This window comes from Muscardinus avellanarius (assembly GCF_963383645.1).
Source record: "Muscardinus avellanarius genome assembly, chromosome: 3".
Lineage (NCBI taxonomy): Eukaryota > Metazoa > Chordata > Mammalia > Rodentia > Gliridae > Muscardinus > Muscardinus avellanarius.
This window is the reverse complement of record NC_137788.1, coordinates 79,396,782-79,415,090: the sequence shown is the minus strand read 5'-3', so window position 1 is coordinate 79,415,090 and position 18,309 is coordinate 79,396,782. Positions and strand designations below refer to the sequence as shown.

General features: G+C 38.4%; 1 protein-coding gene across 1 annotated transcript; it reads left to right on the top strand.

Annotated features, from left to right (window-relative positions):
* Positions 1 to 1,767: 1,767 nt before the first annotated feature.
* LOC308260426 (guanylate-binding protein 6-like) lies at positions 1,768 to 14,664 on the top strand (the record flags this gene model as incomplete). The annotated part of the gene is given in 10 exon segments (XM_080691716.1): positions 1,768 to 1,936; positions 3,071 to 3,198; positions 4,673 to 4,782; positions 4,984 to 5,180; positions 10,093 to 10,358; positions 11,304 to 11,564; positions 12,505 to 12,573; positions 12,577 to 12,717; positions 13,739 to 13,841; positions 14,238 to 14,664. Coding segments are annotated over 10 exon segments (1,860 nt in total). The 3' UTR covers positions 14,654 to 14,664.
* Positions 14,665 to 18,309: the final 3,645 nt, after the last annotated feature.

Below are 18,309 nucleotides of genomic sequence, written 5' to 3'. Positions count from 1 at the left end.
TACCTATTGATGTGATTAAGAATGTAGCACATATGTGATGGAACTCAGCATAATGTAGACTTTAAGTGTACGATAAGCATTGATGTCAACATCTGTAGTTTCCATCATCCTCTAATAGTTTCTCATTAAAAACAAACACTAACACACTCTGTCCTTCAATCTGATGCCCACCAATTAATGTTTTTCATTTTATTCAAATAAACTCTTTAAAATTTTATTGTGCCTCATGTATCTTCTTTACACTAGTAATTAGTGGGATGGACTATGCTTTCATGTGTGTATGGCTATTTGGATATCTTCTTTAGAAATGTGTCTATTTTCATCCTTTGCCCATTTTTAAAACGAGAATTTTGTGGTTGTTTATGAGTTGTAGGAGGTCTGTGTATGTGCTGAATATTAACCACTTTTCAGGTAAGCGATTTGCAAATATATTTCACTTATTCTGTGGGTGGCCTTTTTACTCTGTTGATGGCATCCCTTGATGCACAAAAGTTCTAATGTTGATGAAGTATAGTTTATCTGATATTGACATTTTGGGTGTTATATTCAAGAAATTCAAGTTAGGCAAAATAGAAACCAGAAAAGTTAGCCCCTAGTTAGGTTAGCCTGTTAAAACAAGGTCTGCCGTGATCCCTTCAGGTTAATGCAGAGAATTCAGAATGAGATTACCGCCTTGCCCAGATCATGCCATGCTGGAGAGCAGTCAGGGAAAGGGCAAGCAAGATCACTATGGTATTTCCTACCATGGTGTATGTGGCTTTGTTTTGATTAGGCATTTTTTTTTGTATTTGCAATAGTCCTTTAGTTGATTTAGATTTTCTATACATTATTTTAGGCCTGTTTTGTTTTGGGTATTGAACCCAGGGGCTTTCTACACCAAGTTATACCTCCAGCCATTAAAAAAAAAAATTAAAACAAGGTCTCATTGAGTTGTTGAGGGTCTGGCTAATTCTGCATCAGCCTCTCAAGTATTAGTATTGCAGGCATATGCCAAAACACCTAGCTAGGCTTTATCTTTTTCTTCCTTTTTTAAAATGTCTCCATACAAAAAAGAAGGGCTTAGCGCTTCCTAGTCTGGCATTGTGCTTGGTTGTCTCCGTTTTAAAATCTTGTTTCTATGACTTTGGCACCCAGCCTTTGAGAAAGTCATTTATTTCATTTGAAAAATATGTGTAATAATCTTTAATTTTCAGCTGCTTTAAAATACCAGTGAGACCCGGGCATGGTGGAGCTACTTAGTGAAGTTCCTTGCAACACAGTGAGACCTTGTTTCAAAATAAAGAATAAAAAAATAGGTCTGGGGATGTGGCTTGGAGGTGTAATGCCCCTGAGTTCCATTCTCAGTACAGCAACAAACAAACAAACAAACAAACACCCCACCCCCCACAAACCCCAAAACAAAAACGAAAACAAAAAACCCCCAAAAAACTGTGAGATCAAATACACAGGTAATCATTACAGGTTTTGTATGCTCTCAATTATGGTAACCATGACTTGGGTTTTATTATTACTGTTGAAGTAAAACTTTGGAGAAGATAACATCCTATGTTTCATCACAAACATCATTAAGAGTTTGTGAACGATGGACGAAGCCTTCTGCAGCCTGCTAATGTTCGGCTACATGTAGCCCCATAGAAAGTACAGAAGTCTCATCAGTCCTGAGTTGATGGGCGCTTGGATAACTTTGAGGCAGAGAACAACTTTGTAATCATATTTCCCCTGGATGCTCTTCCAGGTTGACTGGTTGCTATGACACCTAAACTGAAAATGTCGGCTCCCATTTGTCTGGTGGAAAACAAGTGTGAGCAGCTGTCGGTGAACCAGCAAGCTATACAGATCCTTCAGATTTCTCAGCCAGTGGTAGTGGTAGCCATCGTCGGAATGTACCGTACAGGGAAGTCCTACTTGATGAACTGTCTAGCAGGACAGAAACATGGTGAGTTGTGTCATGGGGAAGGGCCAGTTGTTGGACTCCTACTGGATCTCAGCTTGTTAATTCTTGTTCTTGGTCACATGAAGGAAGGGAGGAGCCAACCCCGCTCAGAGAAGCAGCCTTCTCATTCTGATGCTCACCACCACATTGCTACCGACTGTACTCTCATCAAGCATTCTTTCCTTTCTCTCATTAAGGAAGATCTCTCTACTTATGCTTAGAGTTGTACCTTTTATTACATCCTCAAGCACTGAGCTCCTGTAAGTATATTTCATTATTCACACAACATGCTTTCCTTTCTCTATGTAACATTTCCATCAATATATAAATATCTTTGTTTTTCTTCTTAATTACTTTTTAATACAAAATATTATCTCAATTTTCCTTTTTTACTTTTTTCCCCTTCTCATGTCTCTCTGACTGAACTTCACTTCTCTTTCAAAATGCCTTCACTATGTCGGGCGTGGTGGCGCACGCTTGTAATCCCCGTGCTTGGGAGGCAGACAGGAGGATCGCTCAGGTTCGAAGCCAGCCGCGTGCGCTGGCTTAGGAGACCCTGTTTCCAAATAAAAATGTAAAAATGGGTCTGGGAGTGCAGCCCGGAGGTAGAAGGGCTTCCAGGAACCCCAGTACCACCAAAAAAAAAAAAAAAAAAAAAAAAAAAAACCCTTTGCTACAGTTACCAGTGGCCTGAGTTTTATTGGATTCCTAGATGCCTCTCTGTTCTCCATCTTGAGAATGGCATCACTCACTTGTTTAATGTCTTCTGCTCCTTCAAATAGGATTGAAGTTAAATATGTCTCTCTCTCTCTTTTTTTTTTTTTTTTTTTTTTGGTGGTACTTGGGTTCCTGGAAGCCCTTCTACCTCCGGGCTACACTCCCAGACCTATTTTTACATTTTTTGGAAACAGGGTCTCCTAAGCCAGCGCGTGGCTGGCTTCAAACCTGTGCGATCCTCCTGTCTCTGCCTCCCAAGCGCGGGGATTACAAGCGTGCGCCACCACGCCTGGCCTATATGTCTCATTTTTAAATAAACTGACAATGTGTTATCTTGGCTGCTGGGGTTCATATCACCCAACAAGTCTGAATTTTTCGTTGCTAGGCTGCTGTACGTTACCCTCTACTTTTCCCTCACAGGCTTTCCTTTGGGCTCCACGGTGCAATCTGAGACCAAGGGCATCTGGATGTGGTGTATGCCCCACCCCTCCAAGCCCAAGCACACCCTGGTCCTTCTGGACACTGAGGGCCTCGGCGACATGGAAAAGGTGAGATGGCGAGTCTCAGGTCCTTCGTATTCTGAATTCTTCTCTTGGTAAACCTGTCCAATTGAACTGCTGTGCTCTGTGACATCTTGAAACTGACCCGTAATGAATGAAGCAAACTTTGGTTGTTTTAATCTCATATTTAGATAAGATTGGATATCATGGTATATGAGATAGCATATTTTATCCATCGGTTCTGGAGTGAAAAATTTAATTCTATATAATAAAAGCTTACTAGGCAGCTAAATTTCAGCTTAGTAGTATAAATATTAGTGAATAAAGTAAAGGGTCCACTCCCAAGAAGGCTGCGGTCCCATAGAGGAGACCACATGCATGCTTTAGATTTAATAATGGGATGGGGGAAGAAGCAGATTGGAGAGAAGATGTCAGTGCAGTCTCTGACCTCTGCCAATTTCATGGGAACATCTGTGCTGGGATGGCCCTTCTGAGTGACTTGGTGTTGAGTCAAGGGTGCTGTTTTTTTTTTTTTTTTAAATCCCTGGTGCTGATCAGTCATTGAAAGTCTATTTTGGAAACTGTTCTTATTAAGAGTGCTGACATCTGGGCTGATTATGGTAGCACATGCCTTTAATTCCAGTATTTTTGAGGGTGAGGCAGGAGGATCACAAATTTGAGGCCAGCCTGAACAACTCAGTGAGAAGCTGCTGCAAAGTTTAAAAAAAATTAAATAGGGCTGAGTGTGTGGCTCAGGAGTAGAAGGCCCCTGGGTTTAATTTCTAGTAGAAAGAAAGAAAGAAAGAAAGAAAGAAAGAAAGAAAGAAAGAAAGAGAGAGAGAGAGATTTCTGAGGGCTGATATTTATCAGCTCAATATACTGGTACTCTAAGAACATGTTTGTCCTACAATGAACATTTAAACATTTACTACTGTTAACTGTAGTCACCACATTAAATCTTATGTCTCCAGAACTTACCATGTATGAATGAAACTTTTTACTTGTCCAATATGTTCCCACTTCTTTCATCTCCTCAAATCCCAGAATATCTTAAAAATAACAACTGTTTTTATTAAATTTATTTTAAGCCTAAAAACAGTTGGAAACATTTGGTATCTGTTTATAAACATTTGTTGCATTTAGTTGGATATATTTAGAAGCCCCAATTATCTCTTCTGTGATATTTATATATTTTACATCGTCCACCACCAATAAATGTGTGCAGAGAGAAAAACGCAAACATTTGTCATTAAATAACCTATTAAAATCCTAATACAGTATTAGTTTTTCATGTATTATCTTAATTCACTCAACTGAAGAAAAAATCTTGTGAATATTAGAATCCTCAGCATATGATAAAATTATGATCATAAGCAATATAATTGTTAAAGTTATAGTTTTCAGTCATGGCTGTTTGCTTTCCATAATGAACATCATAGCTGAATTTAGAGTTGAACGACTGTTACAATAAATGTCTGAATGAGTTTCCAAAGAGTAGTCCTTGCTGTCCTGTGCTTCCTAGGGTGACCCTAAGAATGACTCGTGGATCTTTGCCCTGGCCGTGCTTCTGAGCAGCATATTTGTCTACAACAGCATGGGCACCATCAACCACCAAGCCCTGGAGCAGCTGCAGTATCCTTCCAGACAATGAGCCTCCACGTGTCACTGAGTTCTCTGGGAATGAATATTGAGTCATTTTCTTTTACCCTGTCACCTGTGTGCTTTTGGTGGTGTAATGAGACCCTAGAACAAATGAGTGTGTATGATAATTTTTTTTTGTAGGAAATTGTGGAAATGGTGGGTAGGAGTTTCTTTTTCCTTAGCAAGACTTAGTTATGTGACAGAGCTCACAGAGCTGATCAGGGCAAAGTCCTCTTCGAATCCTGATGAAACAAGAGAGTGCACAGAGTTTGTGAGTTTCTTTCCAGACTTTGTGTGGATTGTGCGGGATTTCATGCTGGAGCTGAAGTTACAAGGTCATCTCATTACAGAAGATGAGTACCTGGAGAATTCTCTTCAACTGCTTAAAGGTATTAAAGCAAGGCTGGGTATGGGATGGGGGAGTTAGGGGAGGGTCAGGAGGGGTCAGAATGAGTTGAACACTGTTCAAAATTTCTCAAGTTTCATTTGTATTTGAGACTGGATCTAGAACTCTGAAAATGGTCACTGGGTATAGAAAACTCTAGGAACCGTATTGAGGTTCTCTTAAGTAGGTCCTACTGTGGAATGCGATTACTCAGAACTAAGTTGTTCTTCACACAATTTGTACTTTAGCACCCAGTTTATGACGGATACTAAAACTTTCTGAAGACCAGACACTTGTATTTTCTATTTTGGTATTTGGTTTTCTTTATAAGATCAGTTGACCCCATAATTGTTAGTCATGAAATTTCAATACAAAGCCCACCTCACAAAATAATATATTTCACACAGTTAGATGTTTTTTTTCTCAGTGAGCAGCATAGCTTTCTAAAGGTGCTATAGTTATCATCTACAAAAATAACTCTACATTCTAAATAAATTGAAAGAATCATGTATTTTTTATTTCTTTTCAATATTTATCCACATTACCAGAATATTTATTTTACTTTACATACTGTAGCTCTCTCCTCATTCAAACATATTTACTCATGTTATAATTTCAAAATAATTTATATATGCCATTTACCTCATTATGATATTTTTATATGTAAATTATTTACATGAGTGTATAATGAAATCTTGTGAGAAATATCAACTTTGATTTACTCATTTTTTGTGGTAATAAGGATTAAGTCTACATCTGAGCTACACTGCCAACTACTCTATGTTTAATTTGAAACAGGGCCTCACTTAGTTACTGCAATCTGGCTTTGAGCCAGTGATCTTCTTGCCTCAGCCTCCCTATTTGTATTATAGGTGTGTGTCTCTGCTCCCAGCTTAATTTACTCCTTGTTGCTTTCATTTCTCTCTCTATACTTTCTCAAAGTACTTAATGAGACGGCTGGCTGAGAAACAAACTGTCTAATCAAATATCGTTCTTTGTCTCCAATATTAGTAGTGGTTATCTTAAAAATTAATTTTGGGCTGTGTATGGTGGCGGATGCTTGTAATCCCAGCATTCTGGAGGTGGAGACCAGAGGATCTTGGTCCGTGGCCAGCCTCAGCTACTTAGTGAGGCCTTTTGCAACTCAGTGAGACCCTGTTTGAAAATAAAGAATAAAAATTAGAGTAGGGGGTGTAACTCAGAGGTAGAATACCCCTGGGTTCTATCCCAGCACCACAATAAGTATGTAAATAAATAAATAAGAAGTAAATAAATAAATAAATTTTAGTTACATTGTAGTTTTTGAAGATTTTTGCTAAAAAATGCCACTGTGTCAATAAAAACAATGAATTTGACTGTGTATGGTGAGGTGTATATACGATGCTCTGGGATGCAAACAAATAGTGGTGGTTGTATCATCTCACATCCTTATTCGTTTCATACAAATCCCTAGTAAAGTAGTTTTGTGACTTTAGTACTGATGTTGTACATTAGACCTCTAAGCTTATGCATCCTACATATCTGCTGCTTTGTATCTTTTGACCTATGTCTTCTCATTTTCTCCTCACCCCTGGTAAACACTTTTTTAAAATTATTTACCTCTGTATATTTGGCCTTTTTACCCTATAAATACTTTTCAGTGCTAAAGCTTTCCTTAATCAAACAGGATATCTTTTCTTTCTTTCTTTCTTTCTTTCTTTCTTTCTTTCTTTCTTTCTTTCTTTCTTTCTTTCTTTCTTTCCTTTTCTTTCTCTTTCTTTCTCTCCCTCTTTCTCTCTTCCTCTCTTCCTCTTTCTCTCTTTCTCTCTCTTTCTCTCTCTCTTTCTTTCTTTCTTTCTTTCTTTCTTTCTTTCTTTCTTTCTTTCTCTTTCTTTCTTTCTTTCTTTCTTTCTTTCTTTCTTTCTTTCTTTCCTGGGTATGAATTCAGGGACATTCTACTTCTGAGCTATACCTCTAGCCTTATTTTATTTTAAAATAGAATCTCCCTAAGTTTTTGAGGCTGGCCTGGGACCTGTGATCCTTCTGTTTCAGCCTCCAAAATACTGGGATTATAGGTGGGGCCAACCATACCCAGCTCAGAGTATTATCCTTAATACTTTTAAAGCTGCTATTTCTTTTTTTATTGGTACATTATAGTTTCACATCATAATGTAGATCATGTTGACAATGGCGTACATTCACACAGTACTTGATGCCCTCCTTCCTCCCCATTTCCCTCCCTCCGAATACCAAGTATCCAGGTTCACAATGTGATATTCACATGTATACAGATTGTCGCAGGTAGCGTTTCCATTAATGGCAGGTATCGTTTCCATTAATGAACCTCAGCCTTCTTCCTTGCCTATCCTTCCTCCCTGTGGCTCCACTAAGGATCTTTTCCATTATCTGGAGTCTCTCCTGTATCCCAAATGTTCCCTAGTTTGAGAATATTAGAGAAAATATATGCCCCTTCTCTTTCTGCTCTTGGCTAATCTCACTTAACATAATGTTCTCCAGGTCTTCCCATCTTCTTATGAATGACATAATTTTGTTCTTCTTTCTTGCTGAGTAGAATTTCATTGTATGTATTTCCCATAATTTTGTAATCCATTTATCTGTTGGTGGACACCTAGGTTGGTTTTCTAGTTTGACTATTGTGAATTGTGCTGCTATGAACATGGGTATGCTTATGTCACTATAGTTCTATAATTTCAACCCCTTTGGAAATATACCCAGTCATAGTACAACCAGATTATACAGTGGACCCTTTCAAAGTTTTCTAAGGAACCTACACACTAATCTCCATAGCAGCTGAAGGAGTTTGCACTCCAACCAGCAGTGTAGAAGAGTTCCTATTTCTCCACATCCCCACCAACATTTATTATTATTTGACTTCTTTATGCTTACCATTCTGATTGGGAATTAGATATAGAATCTCAGTGTAGTTTTGATTTGCATCTCTCTGAATGTTAATGATGTTGGACATTTTTTCATGTATTTATTGGTCATTTGTGTCTTTTCTTTTGTGAAGTATCTATTTAATTCAGTTGCCTATTTCTTGATTGGGTTGTTTTGCTAGTGTAAAGTCTTTTAAGCTCTTGATATTGGCCCTCTATCAGAAAGATAGCTTGTAAAGATATTCTCCCATTCTGTAGGCTTTCTTTAGATTCTTGATGATTTCCTTTGATGAAGCAGAAACATTTGAGTTTGATGCCCTCCCACTTGTTAATTCTCATTTTAATTTTTTTGTGCTTTGGAAATCTTATTGAGGAAGTTACAACTTGTGACTATAATTTGGAATGTTGAACTTATGCCCTCCTCTCATAGTTTTATAGTCTCTGGTTTGATTTTCAGGCATTTAACCCAACTTGAGTTGATTCCTGTAGAGGAAGAGAGGAAAGGATTTAGTTACATTTTTCTGAAAATGGATAGCCAGTTCTCCCCACACAATTTGGTGAAAAAGCTTTCTTTTCTCTAGCATATAAATTTGGCCTCCAGGTCAAAGATCAATTGACTATAAGTGTGTGAGTTTGTTTCTGTATCTTCTATTCTGTTCCACTGGTTTGTGTGCCTGTTTTTGTTCCAATACCATACTGTTTAATTACTCTAGCTTTGTAGTATAATTTGAAGTCAGGAATTGTGATGCCTCCAGCATGGTTCTTATTGCTGAGAATTGATTTGGCTATTCTGGGTCTTTTGTTTCTCCAAATAAAATTTGTGACTGATTTTTCTAGGTCTATGAAGAATTTAATTGGTATTTTGATAGAGATTGCATTGATTCTGTAGATCATTTTTGGCAGAATGGCCATTTTGATAATATTTATTCTGCCTATCCATGAGCAAGGGAGATCTTTCCAACTTTCAAGGTCTTCTTCAATTTCTTTCTTGAATTTTTTATAATTTTCATTGTCTCTATAATGAAAATTATATCTTTTTATGTCTTCAGTTAGGTTTATTCCTAGGTATTTTATTGGTTTTGAGGTTATTATAAATGAAATTTTTCTGTATTTCTTACTTTGTGGGTTCATTTTTGGCATATAGAAAAGCTACTGATTTCTTTAGCTTGATTTTGTATTCTGCTATCCTGCTGAATTGGTTAAGCAGCTCCAGTAGTCTTTTGTTTGAGGATTTTTGGGTCTTCTAGATATAGGATCATGTCATCTGCAAACAGTCTTCTACTGAGAAATATAGTTAACTTACTATTTTGTGGGCTCCAGGTCTCTAGAGGGCACAGTGCACTGCTGTAGGTGCAGTAGTTTGGCGAAGACATGGACTATTGGATCTTTTGTTTTTTAAACCCTGAAGTGAGGTGATGATTTCTTAGGATGTTAGAGTTCTGCTGTTGATTACTTCACCTCAAATCCTTGGCTTCCTTGCTGGGGATTTCTTGGGGCCGCAGAGTCACCAGACGCTGCTCAAACAGGCAGCCCAAGATGGTGTGGACCTTTGCAGCAGCAGCATTCGCCAGGTTGGTCCCACACTCTTACTTTCAAGAAATACTTGTTCTTTGACTCCAGGCTGCTTCGACTGGTCAGTGCAGGCTTCACCTATGTTGGGCAGGGGTCTCAGGAGCCAGCCCCATGGGTGTCAAGTCTGGTGGGCAGAGGTGTAGGCCGTGGGGGAGAAGGAGTTGATGTTGCTATTTCTAACATTGCTCCATTATCTCTTATTTGTGGCTCTTTTTTTCTGGTTCCACAGCTCAATTTCTCCAGGGTATCAAGTGGGCTGGAAATTTATATTTAACCTTGCATTTAATCAGTAAGCATCAATACACAATTACTCTTTACTTGATGCCATGTTCAGGTCTGGGAATACTAGCCACATTTTTTTCCACTGGAGTCAGATGTTTTCAATAATATATCGCCCATCTTAGAGCTTGCTACAACTCTGATCTGCAAAGAAGTACTGAAGGTTCTCTGTTTTCCCCAATCCCTCAGGCAATAACCTCAGAGTCCAAATGTCTAATCAGGCCAGGGAGTATATCAAGCTTTTCTTTCCGAAACGGAAGTGTTTTGTCTTTGACCGGCCAATAAATGACAAAAAACTCCTAGTCAATCTAGAGAATGTGAAAGACAACCAATTGGATCCTAAATTCCAGGAACAGACAATTGTTTTCAGCACTTACATCTATACCCAGGCAAAGATCAAAACTCTCAGAGAAGGAATCGTGGTCACTGGAAATCGTGAGTCTTCATATTTCTGTGTAGACTAATATTTGTTGACTATACTATATAATGTGTCTATGTTATTTTTGTTGATTTTTATACAACAATAATTCTGTATATTCATATTTTTAAAATTATAAAGATGTATATTTTTATAATTACTCACTGGGCCTTACAAGTTCCTTAAAATTAAAAGTTTTGTCACTGATATCTATCTTCTACATACTGGCAAGAATTATCCATTGATAATAGAATTATTAGAGCCAGGTGTGGTGGCACATGCTTGTAATTCCAGCATTTGGGAGGCTGAGACAGGAGGATCGCAGTTTGAGACAATCTCAACTATGTAGTGAGGCCCTCTGCAACGTAGTGAGATCTTGTTTCAAAATAAAGAATAAAAAATGGGGCTAGGGTTTTTGCTTGGAGCTAGAATGCTCTTAGGATCCATCCCCAGTACCAAAAAAAAAAAGAATTATTTACTGGGTGTAGAAGCAGACATATATTAATTTTTCAGGGAAGTTATATATGTTAAATGTCCTTTTCAAGGAGCATATGAAAATGTTTGAAATTTAAAGCAGTGCATGTATAAATACTAATCTCTAAGTCCCAGAAAATCAATTAGATGTTTCAGAATTAGAAACAAATATAATATGATGTGCCCTGCCTCATTTATCTACCTGTAATCTATTTTCTTTAAAGTTTTATTGAGGGAATTATATTTTTCATATCTCTTTGTATGGCATATGAAGGTGGATATTTAAACTTTTTAAAACTGTGGCCTAGAAAACCACAAAAAAGAAGTGTCAACAGGAATAAGAAGGTGATGATAATAGAAGGTGGTGGTGGTGGTGGTGGTGGTGGTGGTGTGTGTGTGTGTGTGTTAGAAAGGTAGTCTCAGAATCTTCAATTCCATTGAGTTATTATAACTCCATATATATTCCGTAAAATTCCTGGTTCATTCATGGCTGGGGACCTTGGTGGAGACCTATGTGAATGCCATCAATAGTGGAGCGGTGCCTTGTCTGGAAAACGCAGTGATCACTTTGGCTCAGCGTGAGAACTCAGCGGCAGTGCAGAAGGCAGGCGACCACTACAGCGAGCAGATGGCCCAGCAGGTGAAGCTCCCCACAGACACGCTCCAGGAGCTGCTGGATGTGCATGCAGCCCGTGAGAGGGAGGCCCTTGAAGTCTTCATGAAGCACTCCTTCAAGGATGAAAACCAGGAGTTCCAGAAGAAGCTGGTGGTAATTCATCTAAGTCATTACTTTTATGACTGTTCACCTTGAAAAAATGTTGGATAGAAGTATGGTTATTGACCCCATAGCTCATCTCTCAAGGCTAAAGCATTTTGGGTTCTCCTGAGTCATACAGTTCCCAAAGAATATATTTCCCTTTCCCCCCACCCCAGCCACAACATCAGGCACATTATCCAGAGATCTGTCTTGCGAATAAAGAAAAATCTGTAAAGATATCCTTCTCAATATGTCTAAGGGATTCTGATAAATACTTCAGTGGATTGTAGCCTGCATATAACATTCACTAGCTATCTTTGAACTGTTTTATCTTTGTACACTTTCATTCTTAGGAACCAAAGTTACTCTTACCATGTCCTCATTTCAGCCATAGTTCACCTCATATTATTCCTTGCGTCATTGTAACATTGGAGGTAGAATCACAAGATGGTACAGTTGCAAGACACCATAGAAACTGTGGGATGTGATCTCTTCATTTTACAGATGAACATTTTCAGGACGGGGAAGATTAAGAAAATTTCTCAGAGACTTGAAGAGAGGCTTTAGGGTTGTGATAAGTCAAGTGTCGCTATTTATTATCTATCCCACATTTTATTCCAATAAAATGCTTTTCTTTCTTTCTTTTTTTATTTTGCGGGTCTGGGGATAGAGCCCAGGGGCATTCGACCTTTGAGCTACAGCCCCTGCCCCATTTTTTATTCTTTATTTTGAAACCAGGTCTCACTGAGTTGCAGAGGGCCTCACTAAGTAGCTGAGGCTGTCCGTGAACCGCGATCCTCCGGTCTCAGCCTCCTGAATGCTGGGATTACAAGCGTGCGCCACCATGCCCAGCTTTTTCTCATGAGAAATACACCTACCCTTATGTCAGCTTCTTTGGAATTTTATCTCCTCTGCTCCTACCTAATGACATCTCTGTACATTTCCCTTGCAGAAAATAATACTGAAAAAGAAGGATGATTACTTGCTGAAAAACGAAGAGGCATCTTATCAATACTGCCAATAGGAACTACAGAAACTTTCAAAGGAGCTAATGAATAACATTTCAGCAGGCACTTTCTGTGTTCCTGGAGGGCACGAGCTGTACATGGAAACAAAGGAGAAGATTGAACAGGACTATTGGCAACTTCTCAGGAAAGGAGTCAAGGTGGGGAATAAGAGAAGCATGGAGAAGCTTAGAGAGTAGAGTCAAGTGGGTCTCTTAAAATATGAGGACACAGCACCACTTGTGAGTAATAAGACAACATGAGAGGAGAACGACTTCTTTAACCCCTCCCAGGGCGAGGATCAAAGCCAGGCCTTATGCATGCTAGGCAATTGCTCTACCATCAAGGCACATGCCCATGACTACATTTAGTTAGCAATGCTCCCTTTCTCTTCATTTCTGAGAGTAGAAATTTTTATTACCAAAGAAAGACTAGGGATTTCAGAAATCCAGGAGAGAAGGTCATAATTATTTCCTTCTTCATTTACATGACTTGCATTGTGGCAAGTACTAGTGGGTTGCAAGGTTCGGTCATCGTCTTTGCAGACCAGGCTGATGAAAGTAAGAGATAGTCAACTAAATAGACAATTACACATTGAAAAATTATACTTATGAACTAGAGAGGTGGTGGCACAAAACAGAATAATAGCCTAACAAATATTTTAAACTCTGATTGCCTGTAGAGACAGTCATTAGTTCTTTCCCTAGGCCTTTTAATTTATCACTTTATTACTTAAAGTTTAGATAACTTTAAGTAATACCTACCCTTATATGGACATTTTATACAGTTGAACTGAGAGGCTCAGGCAGATTAAATAATTCTCCTGAAAAGTTACAGCCAGCCAGTGGCAGGAGAAAGCAGCCGCATAGACTAGAGGCAGCATTTGACATTAAAGGGCAAATACGAGGAAATCTAACCATTTGTAGTTTATACAACCTCACATGATTCTGACTGGCTGGGACCTGGGGCAGGTGGAGGTAGGCTGCACAGGGAGAGGGGACAGAGGGACAGAGGTAGCAGAGATGTGGAGGGTCTCAGGTCACACCGAGCAGCTTAGCCACATTGTAGGGAGCCACTGTAGAATTTGAGTCATGAAACAAAAGTAGTATGTACATGTTTACGTTTGCAGAACTAGTTTCACTAATGGAAATTTAAGTATTTTGCTCCTTCTTGTTTCTACAGGCAAGAGAGGTCTTCGAGAAATTCCTTCAGTCACAGGCAGCAATTGAGAAATCCATTCTGCAGGCAGATAAAACTCTCACAAATAAGGAGAAAAGTATTGCAGGTACAGGGTGAAAGACTCAGTAACCAGGGGTGGTTAGATTCCTAAGATGTCTCTTGACAGATATGAAAGATTGGAGATCGTGAACTTCTTCTTGTTGCATGAAATGCAGGCTCTACTGGACCTGAAGATAACAAGGGGAAGGGAAGCTGCACGTCAGCCTGTTGGCAGGGCCTTTTTTTTTTTTTTACCACCTTCTTAGCCATGACCTAGAAGGTGTGGACCTGCCTGAATTCCCTGGTTTTCCACTCTCTCTTTTGGATTTGGGGTAGACTCTGAGGTTAGGACAGTAAAGATGTATCTTTAGGTGTCTCCTTATAATAATAAAATAGAAAATAAAAAAAGCACAAAAGAATAAATACATTAAAATTATTTCTTTATAATAATTTCCTGGGGCAGAGGAACGAAGCAAGAAGATGTCAGCTGAGAGGGAACAGGAGAAGCTAAGACAGGAGCAGAAGGAGCTGGAGCAGCAGATGAAGGCTCTAGAGAGGACTTTGAAGGAAAATGAAAAGCAACTGAAAAGGAAGCTGGAGGAGCAGAGAGAACAGCTCCTGCGGGAGCAGAATATGATGCTGGAGCATCAGCTGAAGGTGGGTGTGGCCTTGCTCAGTGGTGCCTGGGGTCTTGTGCCTGAGACTGGAAGGGGAAGGTTACAGCCAGTTCTGGAAGGAAAACTGTTGTCATTTGTTATTTGTTTTTTTTATTTTTTAAATTTTTTTATTTATTTTTATTTTTTATTGGTGCATTATATTCATACAACTTATTGGGGTAAAAAACTTGTGTGTACAAACATGTACTCATCGCTGATTTAACCCCTACCCAAATCCCACCCCATTCCCTCCCCGTCCCTCCCTCCCTTGCTTGGCTTAGTGATTGACTTCGATATGTTTAAGTACATTGTGAGCTTTAGAGATTTTCCTCTTCCCCCCTCATTTCTCCTCCTTTAGGTTGTCTTGTTTGCACCTCTTTTCACCCTAACTCTCACATATTAGGGAAAGCATCTGATTTCTTATTTTTTGTGCCTGACTAATCTCACTTAGCATAATGTCCTCCAGTTCCATCCATTTCCCTGAAAATGATGTAATTGAGTTTTTTTTGATGGCTGAGTAAAATTCCATTGTGTACATATCCCACAGTTTTGTAATCCATTCATCTGTTGATGGACATCTTGGCTGGTTCCATAGTTTGGCTATGGTGAATTGTGCAGCTATGAACATAGATACACATGCATTAGTTTGGTAGTTTGGTTTCTTTTCTTTTGGGTAGATACCCAACAGTGGTATTGCTGGATCAAATGGTAGATTTGTTCCCATTCTTCTGAGGATTCTCCATACTGTTTTCCAAAGTGGTTGCACTAATTTGCAATCCCACCAACAATGTCTTAGAGTTCCCACTTCTCCACATCCTCGCCAGCATCTGTTGTTATTTGTGTTTTGAATGATGGCCATTCTAGTTGGAGTTAGGTGAAATCTCAGGGTAGTTTTGATTTACATCTCTCTGATTGCCAGTGATGTTGAGCATTTTTTCATGCATTTACTGGCCATTTGAATTTCTTCTTTTGTGAAGTGTCTATTTAGTTCATTTTCCCATTTTGTTATTGGATGCTTTGTTTTCTTAGTGTTGAGTTTCTTGAGTTCTCTGTATATTCTAGATATTAGTCCTCTATCAGTGGTGTAGGTGGCAAAAATCTTTTCCCATTCTGTTGGCTCTCGGTTGAGATTCTTGATAGTTTCCTTTGCTGAACAGAAGCTCTTCAGTTTCATGCAATCCCATGTATTGATTCTCCTTTTAATTTGTTGTGCCTTTGGGGTCTTGTTGAGGAAATGTTTGTCTGTGCCTATGTGTTGTAGTGTTGGACCTATGCCCTCTTCAAGGAGCTTCAAAGTCTCTGGTTTAATTTCCAAGTCTTTGATCCATCGTGAGTTGACTTTTGTACAGGGTGAAAAAGTGGGATTAACATCCAATTTTCTGCATATGGTTAACCAGTTTTGCAAACACCATTTGTTGAAGAGGCTGTCTTTTTTCCAGTGTATGTTTTTGGCCTCTTTGTCAAAAATCAATTGGCTGAAACTGTGTGGACTTGTTTCTGGGTCTTCTATTCTGCTCCATTGGTCTATATATCTGTTCTTTTGCCAGTACCATGCTGTTTTTATTACAATGGCTTTGTAGTATAGTTTAAAGTCAGGTATTGTGATTCCTCCTGTGTGGTTTTTGTTGCTGAGAACTACCTTGGCTATTCTGGGCTTTTTGTTATTCCAGATAAATTTAAGGACTGATTTTTCTATGTCTGTGAGGAATGATCTTGGTAGTTTAATGGGCATTGCATTAAATCTGTAGATCACTTTTGGGAGGATGGCCATTTTAATGATGTTTATTCTGCCAATCCATGAACATGGAAGGTCTTTCCATCTTCTAAGATCTTCTTCGATTTCTTTTTTTAGTGTTTTATAATTTTCTTTGTAGAGATCTTTTACCTCCTTGGTCAAGTTTATTCCTAGGTATTTTATTTTTTTGTGGGAGATCCTGAGTGGAAGTGTTTTCTGAATTTCTTTTTCAGTGGATTTATGGTTGGTGTACAGGAAAGCTTCTGATTTTTTAAGATTGATTTTGTATCCAGATACGTTGCTGAATTTGTTGATCAGTTCTATAAGCCTTTTGGTTGAGTTTGTTGGGTTTTCTAAATATAGTATCATGTCATCTGCAAATAGTGAAAGCTTAAGTTCTTCTTTTCCTATTTGTACTCCTTTGATTTCCTTTTCTTGCCTTATTGCTCTGGCTAGAGTCTCTAGAACTATATTGAAGAGAAGTGGTGATAGTGGACAATCTTGTCTCGTTCCAGTTTTTAGGGGGAATTCTTGAAGTTTTTCCCCATTTAATATGATGTTGGCAGTGGGCTTATTGTATATTGCCTTGATAATGTTGAGATATGTTCCTTCTATTCCAATTCTCTGCAGTGTTTTTATCATAAATGGATGTTGAATTTTATCAAATGCTTTTTCAGCATCTATTGAGATGATCATGTGGTTTTTGTCTTTGATTCTGTTTATATGATGAATTACATGGATTGATTTTCGTATATTGAACCAGCCTTGCATCCCTGGGATGAACCCTACCTGGTCATGGTGAATGATTTTCTTGATGTGGATTTGAATGCGTGTTGCTAGTATTTTGTTTAATAGTTTTGCATCCAAGTTCATCAGAGATATAGGCCTGTAGTTTTCCTTCCTTGAACTGTCTTTATTCGGTTTGGGTATTAGTGTGATGTTGGCTTCATAGAATGTATTTGGGAGAGTCCCAGTTTTTTCTATTTCCCGAAATAGTTTGAGTAGTATTGGGATTAGTTCTCCTATAAAGGTTTTATAGAATTCACTTGGAAAACCATCTGGTCCTGCGCTTTTCTTTGATGGTAAGCTCTTTATTGCTATTTCAATCTCTTTGATTGTTATTGGTTGGTTTAAGTGTTCTATATCTTCTTGACTCAGTTTAGCAAGGTTGTATTTATCTAGGAAGTTGTTGATTTCCTCCAGATTTTCCATTTTGTTGGAGTATAGTTTTTCAAAGTAGTTTCTGATAATCCTCTGGATTTCTACACTGTCAGTAGTAATGTCTCCTTTTTCATCCCTTATCTTCATAATTTGGGTTGATTCTCTCTTTTTTTTAGTTAGGTTGGCTAGTGGTTTATCAATCTTGTTAATTTTTTCAAGAAACCAGCTTTTGGTTTTGTTGATTTTCTGTATTGTTTTTTTATTCTCTATTTCATTAATTTCTGCTCTAATTTTAATAATTTCCCGTCTTCTGCTGGCTTTGGGGTTCAATTGTTCCTGCTTTTCAAGGGCTTTGAGGTGTGTCATAAGGTTATTTATTTGAAGATTTTCTGTTTTTCTTATGTGAGCACTCAGTGCTATAAATTTTCCTCTTAATACTGCCTTCAAAGTGTCCCAGAGGTTTTGATATGTTGTTTCTTTATTTTCATTTGTTTCTAGAAATTTCTTGATTTCACCTCTTACATCTTCTATGACCCATTCTTCATTCAGAAGTGTGGTGTTCAGTCTCCACATGTTTGTGTTGTTTCTCTGGGTCTTCTTATAGTTGATTTCTAGTTTCATTCCATTATGGTCTGAAATGACACAGGGAAGTATGTAACATTTTTTAAATTTGCTAGTGCTCATTTTGTGTCCCAGGATGTGATCTATTTTGGAGAAGGTTCCATGAGCAGCTGAGAAAAATGTAAACTCTGCTGTAGTTGGGTGAAATATTATATATGTGTCCAACAGGTCCATTTGGTTAATGGTGTTCTTTAGTTCTGAGACATCTTTACTGACCCTTTGTCTGGAAGATTGGTCTAGTATTGTGAGAGGTGTGTTGAAGTCTCCCAGTATTATTGTGTTGGGATTTATGTGTGCCTTCATGTCACAAAGAGTTTGATTTATGAAAGTAGCTGCCCCTATGTTTGGGGCATAGATGTTGA